Source organism: Lolium rigidum, chromosome 3 (assembly GCF_022539505.1).
Source record: "Lolium rigidum isolate FL_2022 chromosome 3, APGP_CSIRO_Lrig_0.1, whole genome shotgun sequence".
Taxonomy (NCBI): Eukaryota; Viridiplantae; Streptophyta; class Magnoliopsida; order Poales; family Poaceae; genus Lolium; species Lolium rigidum.
Genome location: NC_061510.1, coordinates 369,962,830 through 369,976,324, shown reverse-complemented (window position 1 = coordinate 369,976,324; position 13,495 = coordinate 369,962,830). Strand labels below are relative to the sequence as shown.

Below are 13,495 nucleotides of genomic sequence, written 5' to 3'. Positions count from 1 at the left end.
CCCTAGAAATTCTGGTGGGCCCCGGTCCTAGGCTAGGCATACCCGGCGCCGCGCACACGAAATCGCCACCTCCCGCCTCTATTTATACAAGGCCAAATTTATCAAATAGATTTTGTTGGCACTCTTCGGTCCCCCCCAACCCCGAGCCTCTCACCGGAGCTCTGCCGCCGCCGCCGCCGCCCCTGCAGCCCCCGCCTTCGCCCACCCCTTCAGGTCATCTCCTTGCCTCGCGTATTCGTGATTCTCCCCTGCTCCAGGCCTGACGAGGAGGAGGCCGACGAGGATTGGGCAAGAGAAGGAGGTGGTGGTCGAGGGTGGTTGCCGGCGGCGGGGAGAGATGGAGACCGATAAGGGGGAGGTACGCCGGCCGCGGGGCGCGCTCGCCGACCGCCTGACCTGCCCGCTCTGCAAGGACCTCTTTCGGGAGGCCTCCGCCTTCGCCGAGTGCCTCCACACATGTAAGTTCTTTCGTTCTGTGATTCTGTCTACCCCGCCGCCTCTCCGGTTTCCTTTCGTCTCGTCCTTCTACTCTTTCGTGCCTGCGCTGCTATCGTCGTTTCGCGTCGCGTCGCGTTGGCGTCCTTGGTTTTGGTGTCGGATTCTGCTATGTTCCGGTGCCATGGTGATCACTGATCAGGTCCCGGAAGAGCGCCGCCGCCGTTTACGCGTTAGTTTCTCGCCTTCTAGTCGCGCGCCCTGAGATCCAGGCCATGGCGGCCAGCTCGCGGTGCGTTAGCCCTCGCGTTTACTTTCCTCCCGTGGCCGGCAGCTTTCTCGCCGGGCTCACCGTGCGCAGCCGGGCGCGCGTCTCGTGGTCGGCGTCGGCGCCGGCGGCTGCGATCCCTTTTGTGTCGCTAGGACTCGGCTACACGGAGGCACAGGTGCGACAGATGGTGCTCCCCTCCCCGGCGGTCAACACAACCTCAACTACCCGGCCATCGTGCTCGCCGATCGAGCTGGGCGCTGCCGCGACCGTAAAGCGGACGGTGACGAACGTGGGCCTTCGGAGGGAGGATTTGTACCATGCCCCCGTCTTCAGCCCCAAGGGCACGCGCGTAGTGGTGTGGCCGCTGGCGCTGACGTTCTCTCCCCGTTGTGGCAGGGCTGAGTAGTGAGTACTACGTGGTCGTCACGCCGGCGAAGCTGTCGCGCCGCCGGTACGACTTCGGTGAGCTCGTCTGGTTCGACGGCTACCACCGCTTGCGCACGCCGCTCGTCGTTAGGGTCACCGGAAACTGAAGATGAGTGGCCCACTTTGCTGCCTCTATTCCTTGCAACACGGCAAATGCTATATGAACTCACTGTGTGGGAACAGGGAAGGAGTATGAACTGCAGATCCATTGCGTGTTTCTTGAACTACTAGAGAGAAGAGGCCTCCCGTAAATGGATTATTGCGTGTTGCCTCTACTGTATGTTGACTGAAGAAGACGTGAAACATCTGTTTTCCTCAGATCATCCCGGCAGCAAATCTGAATCTACCCAACTGGTGGAGCATATGGAGAGAGGGGAACGGAAGAGTGTTTGAAAATACCTAAAATCATATCCAGCATCCTTCCAGTATCTTAGTCTGAAGCAGGACAGTTTTCTCCCAGTTCAGTAGGTCGTCGGTAGTTTTGCTCTTATAGTTTTTTAGGTTCAGTTTTTCAGTTTCTGCTGCTCCTTCCTGACGGAAAATATGCTCACCAGCATACCGCATGCAGCGGGACTCTGAAGTCTCATCCTCTAAGCAGTTGTTTCTTAGTTCAGTTTTTTAGTATCTATGTTGTTCTTGTGGTCGTTGTTAATGGGTCGTTGTCGGATGGTTTTTGTAGTTTGACCTGTCTTGGTCTTTTCTTCTTCTTAATATATATGACATGGAGACCTCCTGCATGGTTCGAAAAAAAATCATCCACAGGCTTCCTAGCTTCAGACTTCAGTTATACATATAGATCTTGGTGGTGCATGTGTTCAGACCACGCCAGAGTGCCTGATTCAGATACTTGTGTGGATTTTCCCTAGTGTTTTTAGTTTTCTGTAGGTAATGCCATTCGGCTAGTTTTATTGATAATAATACACACCTACATCGTTTATCAAGAAAGGTAAAACAAAGCTAGGGTTATAGAAAATAGCAGCCTTCAGGTGGAAGAGAGAACTTCATTCTGCATTGTCTCTGTATACCTTCGGGTGACTGAGTCCAGGGGCTTTCAAAGAGCAGTTCCAATAGAGCGAGTCTCTTCCTTTCTGTTGAGAAGAATTCTTCCTTGGTCTCCAATAATTTGTCACTAGTGCCCCAATTGCCAAAGCCTAGTGATGTTGTGTTCAAATATTTTCTCCATGGACACGCTCACGACGTTCCCACCAAATATACCACACACCCGTTAAAACAATCTTTGGTAGGATAATCCCCCTGAGAGGCTCACATCCACCTTTTGTTCGTAAAATGTGTTCCAAAGCAACAGCTCCAGCTCATTCCATTGCCGTGCTGGATTAATCTCTTCCAAAATTCACAGCTTCACATAGTATGCATGATATCTTCACACCCACTCAAACATATAGGACATTAGGACATCCACTAGTTCGTTGATATATAATTGTTTGCCAAAAATCCTAGACAGGGTCAAAAAAAATTCGTAGACACCATATGAGTCCATGTAAATTCCTCCATCCGAAACTCTTCATTTTTTGCAGGGAAATTTAGCTTCCATAATTTCTTCCACACATGACCCATATTAGATCTTTCTATCCCCAAAACTCTCTCTCTTTTCTGCCAAATAATCCCATTCTGCATGGTACGCTCATCTGATGTTGAAAATGCCATCGTCTGAACGGTACCAAGCAACAAAATCTTCCATACGACCATACCCGTGCGGTGCTATTGGTATTTCCATTATTCGGCTAGCATCAACCAACCAGAACAAGCTGGTTATCAATTCCCCATCTCTGTATTTAGTCACTGGGTTTATCAAATCATTTACCATAGTTACTAGTGGATATTGTGGGTATCCAAGCTTCCTCCCAAATATTTATTTGCTATCTGTCTCCAACTCGCCAGATACATCCACGCTTGAAGTTTTCATGCCCCACCATGATACTTTGAAACGTGAAAGAACTCCCACCTTTCAGAATAGCGTGGAAATCCGGGCTTCATATTCTTGAATAAAATTTGTGTATGTCTTGATGTAGGGGGCGGGAAGGTGATCTCTCTATTATGTAAATTACATTTCTTTATCATAAGCCTCGCACTGCTTCTGCGTCATAAGTAAAGTGATGTTGCTGCGCACTCAAAAAAAATTCGAGGATTTTGTTTTTCAAGAAAAATGCGCTCTCAAAATTGATGAAATCAAACATCTACTCTATTTCATTATGATGATACTTGCTTTTTTTTTTTGCGAAATAATACTTGCTAATTACAGCCAATTAAGTTTTGATGTGTCAAGCACATAAAATTCAGTTCTATCAAATCTCCAACTAGCATGCTTGTCTCTAGAGTTCATCTTGTGACCATCCTTTTGTATGCAGTTTGTCGGGAGTGTATTATGAAGAAAATAGATGATGAAGAGATCGACTCCTGCCCAGTATGCAACGTTTATCTTGGTGTTGCTCCTGAAGAGAAACTCAGGTAAGTTATGGTTAATACCAAGGTTTATCTGTATAACATTTTTTTTAACTTGTCAATTCTCTTTTCTTCAAGATGCTGCATTTTAAATGTGTACATTTCAGTAGATCAACGTGCTTACACACAACATTTATTCACAGTTGCAGCAGATTTGCTCATTTTCTACCTTTATCTTGCAGAAAAATGTAGTAAACATTTTTTTGTTAAGGACATTTATCTATACGCATTTGAATTGAAAGTAGTTTCTTGTGGTTACTAGTTGAGAATATACCAGCATGTCACTAAACTCCTATAAATTCTACCGTATATAAATCTAAGTTATAACATCCATCAGGGGCCCTCGTGCTAACTGCCTGCTATATTGTTATCTTCTCTTATAGCATTGGCTATAATATGCATGCTAACTTGTCTTGTGAAGCAAAAGTTTAGTGTTCCAGCCACTTATCTGTTTTCATTTAGTTTTTTCTTGCGATCTCGACTCAAGTACTCAACTATATGCTGCTACCTGACATAATTAATCGTTTCCATCTTTGAAGGCCTGATCTCAATCTTCAAAGTATCAGGAATAAGCTGTTTCCACTTAAGACAGAAGCTGCTGCTTCTAAGGTTCCAACTATTACATCGCCAGCAAAGAGAAAAGAGAGGTCCCTTTCTTCTTTGGTAGTTGAAACCCAGAAGACAGCAACGCATACTAGTCTAACAGGACAGAGGACCAAAGCTGCAAGAAGGACAACCACCTCCCATCTCTCTTCTATCATTGATAATGGAACCATGAGATTACTAAATAATTCTGAAGGCCGCGATCACAAGACTGAGAAAACCTCAGCACCACAGTCTACCAAGATGACAACATCTGCAAATAAAACGCAGGTACTACTAAAGAACTATCAGATTTGTGCTTAACAATGCATAATTTCGTGCGCAAATGTGATGCCCATTATCTTGTAACATTTATTTATTCTAACTACACATTCCATCCCAAAAAGATTAATGCAGATATAGTAGCCTCAAACCAGCCATCTTCTGAAGATGGAAAAAATCGCGAGGCAGTTGACAATGAAGAGCTTCAGAAACCCATACACAACTTGGTCGCGGCAAGCGGGAAGAGATCGCTTAGATTAAGTCTTAAAAGACTTAACGCTGCCGCCAAGGAGGACAGAACTATGAGCACAAATGGTAAACTCTCCACAAGGAAAGATGGCACAGTAGACAAACTGGCTATTGCTGGACTAAAGCTGAGTGCGCATTCCAATAAAACAACCACAGAGCATAATCTGAAGAAAATCCCAGAAGCAGATGCTAGGCAGGAAGTGGTTGGTTATACAAGCACTGGTTCTTTGCATGATGGAATAACTACCCCAATCTGGTTGTCACTAGTTACTTCGCCGAACCAGTAAGATTGCAGTGTACAATAGTTATAGATTCTCATGGACCAAATGTTTTTCTTCCTCACATCAAAATTAAACTGTTTTGCAGGTTACAAGATAAACTGCTGCCTCAGATACCGATTATGAACTTGAGAATTAAGTGAGTTTCACTTTAATCTTGCAGTTTCTTTGACTTCTAGAATATTTGAGGCTTCTCAGACTTACCATCCTCTTATTTGTAGCACATATTTTTGGAAATACTTACCCAGCTTTACATGACTTAGTGCGTTTGTTATGTTTTGTACTAGTAACAACTGTGCCCTGGTATGAGTAAGAATTTTTTTAAATAAAAATATTAAGGGGAAGTACCTAGAAAAACAACGCTCTCGGGGATTTTATTATCAATGGGGAAGTGTTTCATTTGGAAATCATATGTTGTTTGTGTAGTCTTCCCTACCAGCAATTTAGTTTTTCCTAATCTACTAACATGTAACTAGATTGCAAGAATTTGATATATTCAATTCAATATGATTTGTCTGCTTGTTTCAGAGATAGGAGTGTGCAGGTCTCGTCCATCCTGACCTACATTACAAAGAAACTTGAGCTAGAAAGTGATGATAAGGTGAGCCTTTATATGTCCCCTCCGATTTACAGTAAAGAAACCACCAGGATGCATTTGTAGATTTTGACGGTGACATGAGATTTAGGTGCATCATTTGTAAGCCTTTTAGATGTCTTTGTAATTTCATTTTGATTGTTGTCACTCGATAAAACCCGTGGAAAGTCTTCGGCCTTTTGTCGAGGTGCTTGCTTTCTAAGTATCTGTTAGACTGGAGTTTGCTGCATTTGTAGATTATTTTTGGATGGTGGCCTACGATCTATTTGCATCATTTTTCTGCTGCAAAGCTCCCAAAATATGTATCACTATTTAAGCTCGCTGATTCATCCTGTCCTATCTTCCTGTATGCATATATCGACAATACTGAATCTACTCTTTTGTCTAATCCATGAGTACCTCTCTGCATGCACAGTTGGAGATCCTATGCAACGAGTGGTGGCCAATCTGCCCTTCGACGACGCTCGGTTGCCTACATGAACAGTGGTTGAGCAGCAAGCCAAAGGAGAAGGTCCGGGCTACGGTGGGTGACCCGGCCAAGGAATTCGTGATGGAGCTGAGCTACCGCCGGCGCCCGGCAGCCCTGTCTCTCTGCTGCATGATGAAGACGAAGCCCGTGACAACTTCCCTCCGATGCTACTGCATGACCTAGGCTGCATGGGGATAACTGAAGAGAAACAGTTTGCTGCTAGTCAGTTAGTCAGTGAGCCTACCAATATTTGCATCACCATTTTTGGACCGAATGGGCCGTGTAAAGAGCGGGTGAAAGAAAGAGGTTAGGCGTAGACATCTGCTAGAAGCATCTGAAAATTTTATCCCGAATATGTACTTCACATTTCGGATGATAATATTATCCAGACAATTTTCTTAAAGTGTTCTTGTGTGTTCTTGTGCATGCGTACGTGTACGTACCTATATTTTTTTTCTTCCCTCACGTGGCCGTGACGGTTTTGCAGTAATACAAGTAGAATACTGGTATAGCTGAGTAGAGTGATTTTTTATTTTGTAAAATACAGTTAGATGCCCTGTGCAGTTAGCCTAGTGGTAAGCAGTAGCCATTCCTTTAGTTTGTGTAGCCTTTGGTAAAGGAAAATGCTTAACATCAGCCGACCGATCTCGTCCGGGCGATCGGTTGCTCCCGAGTTCCGACTCGGGCGCCCCGCGCGGTACAGCAGACGCATTTACGTGTGGTCCCTGTTATTGACACGCATCGTCCCGCGCATAGCTAGCACCTTGCATGCATGTTCGATGTGCATGGCTCTAGCCTCTATGACGGCTGCTAGTAGCACCCAGAGCCTGCTAGCTCGATGTCCCTGAATGCCCCGTGACCAGAACTTTTTTTCTACTCCTATGCATACTAAAGCAGGCCAGTGGTATACAGTATACTACCACTGCACACTACCAGCTCGCGTGCACGAGTGCCTTCCACCCATCAATGCTTGCTTTAGCTATAGCTAGCTAACTTAATTTAGCTTTATTTTTTCTGAATGCTGCAGATATATTACGTTTGAAGTAAAAGTTACACCAACTTGTCTTCGTTCTTCTAGCTCGATCGCTAGCTTGGTCACGCCAGACCAGATGTTGTATACGTTTGTTAGTTTTGTAACAATTGCGTATAAATTTTATAGTGGAAATATGACAGAGATGTTGTAATATTAACTTGGGCATTTGCCACAAGTTTGTGTTTTTTGTTCTAATCATCTATATTTTTTGTTTAAATATATTTTTATTATTGTTGTAATTAAATATGTAGCAAATTTGTTATAGCTTAACCAACTTTTCATAGCCAATTTTTGTTGTTGTAATAGATATTGATTTTTATTGTAATGTGTTGTCGACTTTTGTTGTAAAATAACATGTAGCAAAATAATTGTTAATTAACCATTTTCATAATTTTTATTTTTAAATTTTTGTTGTAAACATTTTGTTGCAACAGTATATATTTTTTGTGAGCGGAGAGAGAGATTTTATTACAATACTTGGTACGCCTCAGATCTACCATAGGGTAGCATTTTTGTTGTAGATATTGAGAATATTAGTCCCAAAGGGATTTTTGTTGTAATTGCTTGTGATTTTTGTTAACATTTCTCATGGTTTTTGTTGCACATCTACTGTAGGAAGATTATTGTTTAGCCACTAATTTTTCGTAACATTACTTTTTTGAAAAAACTTTTTTCTACTATTTTGTTGTAATAGTGTATTTTATTTTCGCACGGAGCGATGGTTTTTGTTGTAATACAAGGACTCAAATCAAGTGGCATTTTTCTACAAATATTAGAAAATGTTAGATCAAAAAATAGTGATGGTTTTTGTTGTAATACAAGGACTCAAATCAAGAGGCATTTTTCTACAAATATTATAAAAGGTTAGATAAAAAACGGATGATGTAGTGCATGCATCCTAATGCTCACGTGAGGCATCATCAGCTAGCAGATATGCTCCGTGCAAGCAAGGCAGGGAGTATTGCAGGTGAACGAAAGTCACTACGTGCGCAGCACATGGCAGGTCCCATGGCCAACACACAACACGCAACCCTTTGACAGCTTGGAAACCTGCCTGACGCAAGCAGCAGCAGTCCTGAAAGCTACGTGCATGGCATATTGATTATGAAATGTTGGATTCGCGAAACGGACAGCAGTCCAGCGACCGATCCACGCGCTCAGATCGGTCGGCCGACGCCCAGCGCGACCCTTTGGTAAATCTGGCCAGTGGCACACAGCTAGCTGGAGCCACACGTCACTCTTCTCGGTTCAGCCTGCTCACGAGGCACGCTCTCCAGTATTGGGGAATATTGTAACATTCCAAAAATTTCAAATGAATTTTCCCTGTTTTCAAATTTTGGAACCAACAAAAACTTTTATTAAATTAAGTTTGATACATAGTGATCTTGCTTAATTCTTGTGCTATTGCCATGATTGCTTGTTAATGTATTTTAAAATGATCTTAAACCCTAAACCTCACCTCTCTTTTCACCACCCAAGTTAAAATAAAATAAAAGGAAATTAAATAAGAAAAAAGTATATGTGCCTATGGCTATTTTTATAAATCTTTACCCTAGACCTTTCTACTTTGTTTAGAGGTTTGGAAAACCTTCATAAATCTTGCCTAGTACTTATCAAACCAAATCCAAGTTGAATCCAAAGAAAATAAAAAGAAACTAAAAATGCTATAAAGGCATATGAGAGAAAAATGCAAATTTATGAACTTGAGAATCTTGACCCTAAGACATGTTGGGAATGGTTGGATCACTTCTCTATACCATTTCAACACTCAACAACACCAATGGGGTCAAGCCAAGTCAAATTAAAAATCAAATAAAACATATGCATAGAGGCATATGTGGCACATACCATTTTACCCAAATCTTGTTCTATGCCTCGGTACCTTGCCCAAATGGTGTGAAACCCTCTCTAAACCTAATATCACACCAATTTGACCCTAACCCATGCCCAAGTAAAGCAAGGGAAACAAAATAGAAGAACAAGGAAAAATTGCATATCACCTCTTATGTGTTATGGCCATTTTTGCAAATCTTTGAGCTAGACCTTGTGGAATTGTTTCAATGATTTGGAAATGTTACTAAACTAATAAGAATCACATTAGAGTCAAGAAAAGTCAAATCAAATGAAGAGAAATCAAATAGTGAGAAAATCCCATTTTCACTCACATACACTTAGCCAATTTTGCAAATCTTCAACCAAGGCCACCAGGGCTTGTGCTATTGTTTGTAAAACACTTATATATCAATAACACACCCTTTTGAATCAAAGAAACCCAATTCAAATCAAAGATGAATTCAAATTCAAATTACATATCATAATGGTCATATGGCCATTTTATAAAATCATCACCACTTTACCCCTCTGGTTTTGACTTTTCTTAAACCAACCTTGGTCAACCTTTGCCATGTCATCCAAGACCATGTCAAGGTGAACAACTTTGATGTTGACCACCAGTGCTGACTTTGACCAGGTTGACTAGAATAGAGTTGACAAGTGGAGACATTGAAATCAAGAGAAGATCAACCCCCTTTTTGAAAAGTTGCAAACCATCACCAAATTGACCACCACCACCACCATTCTACATCTCTGAATATATAATTGAGATCCACCAAAAAGAATTCCAAAATTTGATCAAAATGTTCTTGCGGCCATTTCTTCAAACACCTTGCAGGCAATATTTGGCAAAAGTGATACATCTCTTTACCCACTGGTTTTTGGGCTAAACCACTTTTGGTTTGTGATCATTTGGCTCTCCTGCATCCCCTGCATCAGTGCATGTCCTTGCTTGTGCTGATTAAAGTGAAGCCATGATCAATATCTTACCATGCCGGCCATGATGGCCACCCTCATGCCAAACTCTACCCTGGTCCTCCCCTCTCCACCGAACCTTGTTACATAGCCCTGGCTATTCATGCTGAAAATGCTAGACATGGTTTCAGGACAAAAGGAAGCCTCCACAGCCCTAGCTAGACCGTGATCACCGCGCCAGGGCATGCCAGCGCGCGCACTGGCATGTCACTGGACGCCACAGGACACTGCCTCGCCCAGTCGCGCTCGTCCTCCTCTCCCTCGCTCCTCGCGCATGCGCCCTCGACACCACCCCGGAACCCTCCCAGACAACCGCCATTGGACGCCCGCGCCGTGTAGACGATGCCATGATCCAAACTCTGTCGCGCCCGTACTGCCAGGACGGCGACGATGCCAGCACGCTTCCGTCCTCCCTTAGCCGCCCCTTCACACGTGTCGTACTCGCCATGATGCCTGCAACGCCACGCCCTCATCTCCTTGCCCCTTCGCAGCCCGTAGCGCCATCGCCGTCGTCGACCCTGCCCCGCACCCTCGGCCACCACTCGCTCCTATAAATACCGGCTTCCCCTGGATGATTTCAGCACACCATCGCACTCCCCTCCTTCTTCTAGCTCGCCAATACCCCTTCCCCTCCTCGATTGAGCCTTCCTTCGCCGGAATTTAGCCGGAGACCGCCGCTCCCGTGGACAGATCAAGACGGCGATTCCGTCCACCTCAAGCCTCCCCGACCACCGCTGACCTCGCCGTCGACTCCTCGTTCGTCTGCGACCCTCCTCGATCCTCGCCGGAGCTCCGGTAGGCCTGCGACCCCCTACTCACGCCACGGCCAGTGTTGCCTCTCGTCGTTGACGACGATGCACCTGCGTCGTTGGATCGGGATCCGATCGTGCGGCTGACTTTGAAACATACCGTTTCGGTGTTATAACTCACCGACGTGTGGGTCCCACGCTATCAGGCGGCCCGCTCGCGCCAGACGCGTAGCTAGGCTGGCCCATTTCCCTCTCACTCATTCTGGCCCATTTACTTTCCCGCCTAGGCCCAACATTTGAATTCGAATAAATCAAGTTTAGTCAATTTTGCTTGCAGATGCCTTATTCAAATTCAAATAACTTCAAATCTACTCAACCAAATTTGACCAACCTTATATTGTTGGAAAGCCCATGGAATTATTGATCCAACCACACTGGTTTCAACCTCATATCTGTTGTAGAAATAATATAGCAAAAATAACAAAACAGAGACTTTTCAGTATTCAAATAAATCTTAAAAATCAACCAATTTGAATTTTGAAGTGAATACAATTGCTATAATTCACATTTCACCAACTATAAATTACTATGTAAAAATATGATATAGGTTATGTACATGATCATGGACTAGATCAAAATATTGGCTATGTAGTCAATACTAGTCCATTTAAACCATATCAAATAGTTAGAGATTTAAATCTATGAGGTGTAGCACCTCATTTAAATCACTTTCCCAAGTGATATACAGTAATGTGAGGTCCTTAGTTGCATGGTCTCATATTTGCTCACTTGTGGAACTTAAATCAAAATAGTATCTAAACTACTATGGGTGTTTAAATCACATGAGATGATGAATCTCATTTAAATCACTTTTCTCAAATAATGAGTGTGAAGTGTTGACCTTGGTCAACCTGAGATCCTACATGGTTATTTGAGAAGATTAAATCTTAACAAGATTCAATGAGAGGAAATTATTTCTCCAAAGAACTAAATAGAAACCCTAATCCACATTTTCAATGAGAGGAAATTATTTCCTAATATTAAATAAAGAAACCCTAGCATAATTTGTGAATAAATGTTAAGTAGGGATGCTAGATCATTTGAGTGAGCCATTAAGGCTAATTAAGAGTACTTAAGTATTGTTTGGTGATTGTATCCTCGTACTCGTTTGTAGACGCTAGTACCGGAGACTATCAAGAGGAGGAGGTATTCTACCAAGAGGAAGGAGAAGAGAACTTTGAGCACTACCCTAATCAAGGCAAGATAATATTCTTGCAAGCCAACTTAATGCAAAGCTCTACAAGAGCAAGGCATCATTACTTTTACTTTATGCTTAATGCTCCTATCCCAAGTTTTTACTTTACAAGCTTTACTAAATTTTGTTTATCAAAGTTACTTATTGATTCATGATTCACTTGGATTTATATCTAGAGTGGAACAAGAGCATCAAAGTTAGCCTAGAGCAAGACAAGCTAGTTAGCACCCCTCATGACTAGTTGCTAGTGCTAACAAATAAAATGGACTACTCTAGATGGGAACATGTGCAATGAAATGACTTTGAAAACCTTGGTATGATGAATCATTATATTGAAAGATGTTGAAGGTGAATATGGCTGGTGAATGACTTGGTGAATTTTACGAAAACTGATGGTTGGGTTCGGATGCGATACCATTCCAATTTGAAAGTACCCCCACAATACCCAACATGGGTAAGGGCTTAACTAGAAATTTATGTGTTCTAGTATGGTTTCCCTCTAAACAAGCGTCATAGGGGTTATGCCGAGGCTGCCTCCGTTGAAAGTGAATTGATGTGAAATGACGTGAAATGAGGTGAATGTCCGGCCCAAGCCTCGTGCGGTTCCCGAGTCGACGGTTTGTCTTCACTCGGGAGGCCAAGCTCATGGGGAGAGGTGCCTATACTAGGGTATGTAAGTGAAAGGTTATGGTTGGTAGTCCGCACACGGAGTGTAATAAATCAGGGCCAGTTAACCCTGACGGATTATTGCAAATATTGTGGCATAAGTGTACAACCTCTGCAGAGTGTAGAACTATTCGAATAGCCGTGTCCACGGTTACGGACGATTGGAAAGGCCATACTGTTCCGTCATCAGGCTCTTTTCAAAAATATGACATGTGACTTGTGACTTGAATTTGAAAGGTGAATGGTGATTTTGAATTGATTCACAACAGAGTTGTGGGGATGACACTAATGTTCCTACTTGAGTTAGTTTGGCAAATGAAGAGTCTTTACTAAATGTTTATGAAATAAACTTGGCTTTATGCAAATAAACCCAGAGCTTAGCATCCCCTTACTAAAATTGATAGTGCTTACACTAGTATTAGTTTGCGAGTACTTTAAAGTACTCATGGCTTTGTCCCTGGCTATTCAAATGGCCAGACTATGAAGAGGAATAGCAGTACGAGGAAGATGGACAGCAGGACGTCTACGACAACTAGGACTACTCCTGCGTCAACAGTTGCCTGTGGAACAGATGGACCGCGGCCGTTACTTCGCTTCCGCTATGTGTTTTGTAATAGGATCTCTAGATCCACTATGTGTTGCCTGCCAAAACACACCGGCGGGCAGTGGTTAAGCAACACGAAGAGCCGGGAGGCTTCCAAGGCTGCAGGGGGCCCTGGTCCCTCGACGTCGTCCCGCAAATGTTCCGGCACACGTCCTAGCGGTTGCAAGGGCGTGCCACCTGACCTATACCTGGCCGGGAAGGTGTTGGATTGCTTCGATTAGTTTCTCGCATGGCGGACACGTAAACATTAAATACGAGCCCGATCGGCTCTCGGGTTGCCCTGTGGATCGGCTCACAAAGCCGATCGCCCCATGGTTCACGTCGGGTTAACGC

At 43.5% G+C, this 13,495-nt stretch overlaps 1 protein-coding gene across 1 annotated transcript; it reads left to right on the top strand.

The window, feature by feature from the left end:
- Positions 1-337: 337 nt before the first annotated feature.
- Positions 338-6,230, top strand: LOC124697401 (E3 ubiquitin protein ligase DRIP2-like). The gene is made up of 7 exons (XM_047230000.1): positions 338-458; positions 3,499-3,598; positions 4,132-4,465; positions 4,582-4,988; positions 5,072-5,122; positions 5,512-5,584; positions 5,994-6,230. The coding sequence occupies exons 1-7, from the start codon at positions 338-340 to the stop codon at positions 6,228-6,230; spliced, it is 1,323 nt and encodes a 440-aa protein (XP_047085956.1).
- Positions 6,231-13,495: the final 7,265 nt, after the last annotated feature.

Coding starts and splice junctions, on each gene's coding strand:
- LOC124697401 (XM_047230000.1), top strand. CDS start 338: ATGGAGACCGATAAGGGGGAGGTACGCCGGCCGCGGGGCGCGCTCGCC. Junction 4,466..4,581: donor CATCTGCAAATAAAACGCAG/GTACTACTAAAG, acceptor CATCCCAAAAAG/ATTAATGCAGATATAGTAGC. Junction 5,585..5,993: donor AGCTAGAAAGTGATGATAAG/GTGAGCCTTTAT, acceptor CTGCATGCACAG/TTGGAGATCCTATGCAACGA.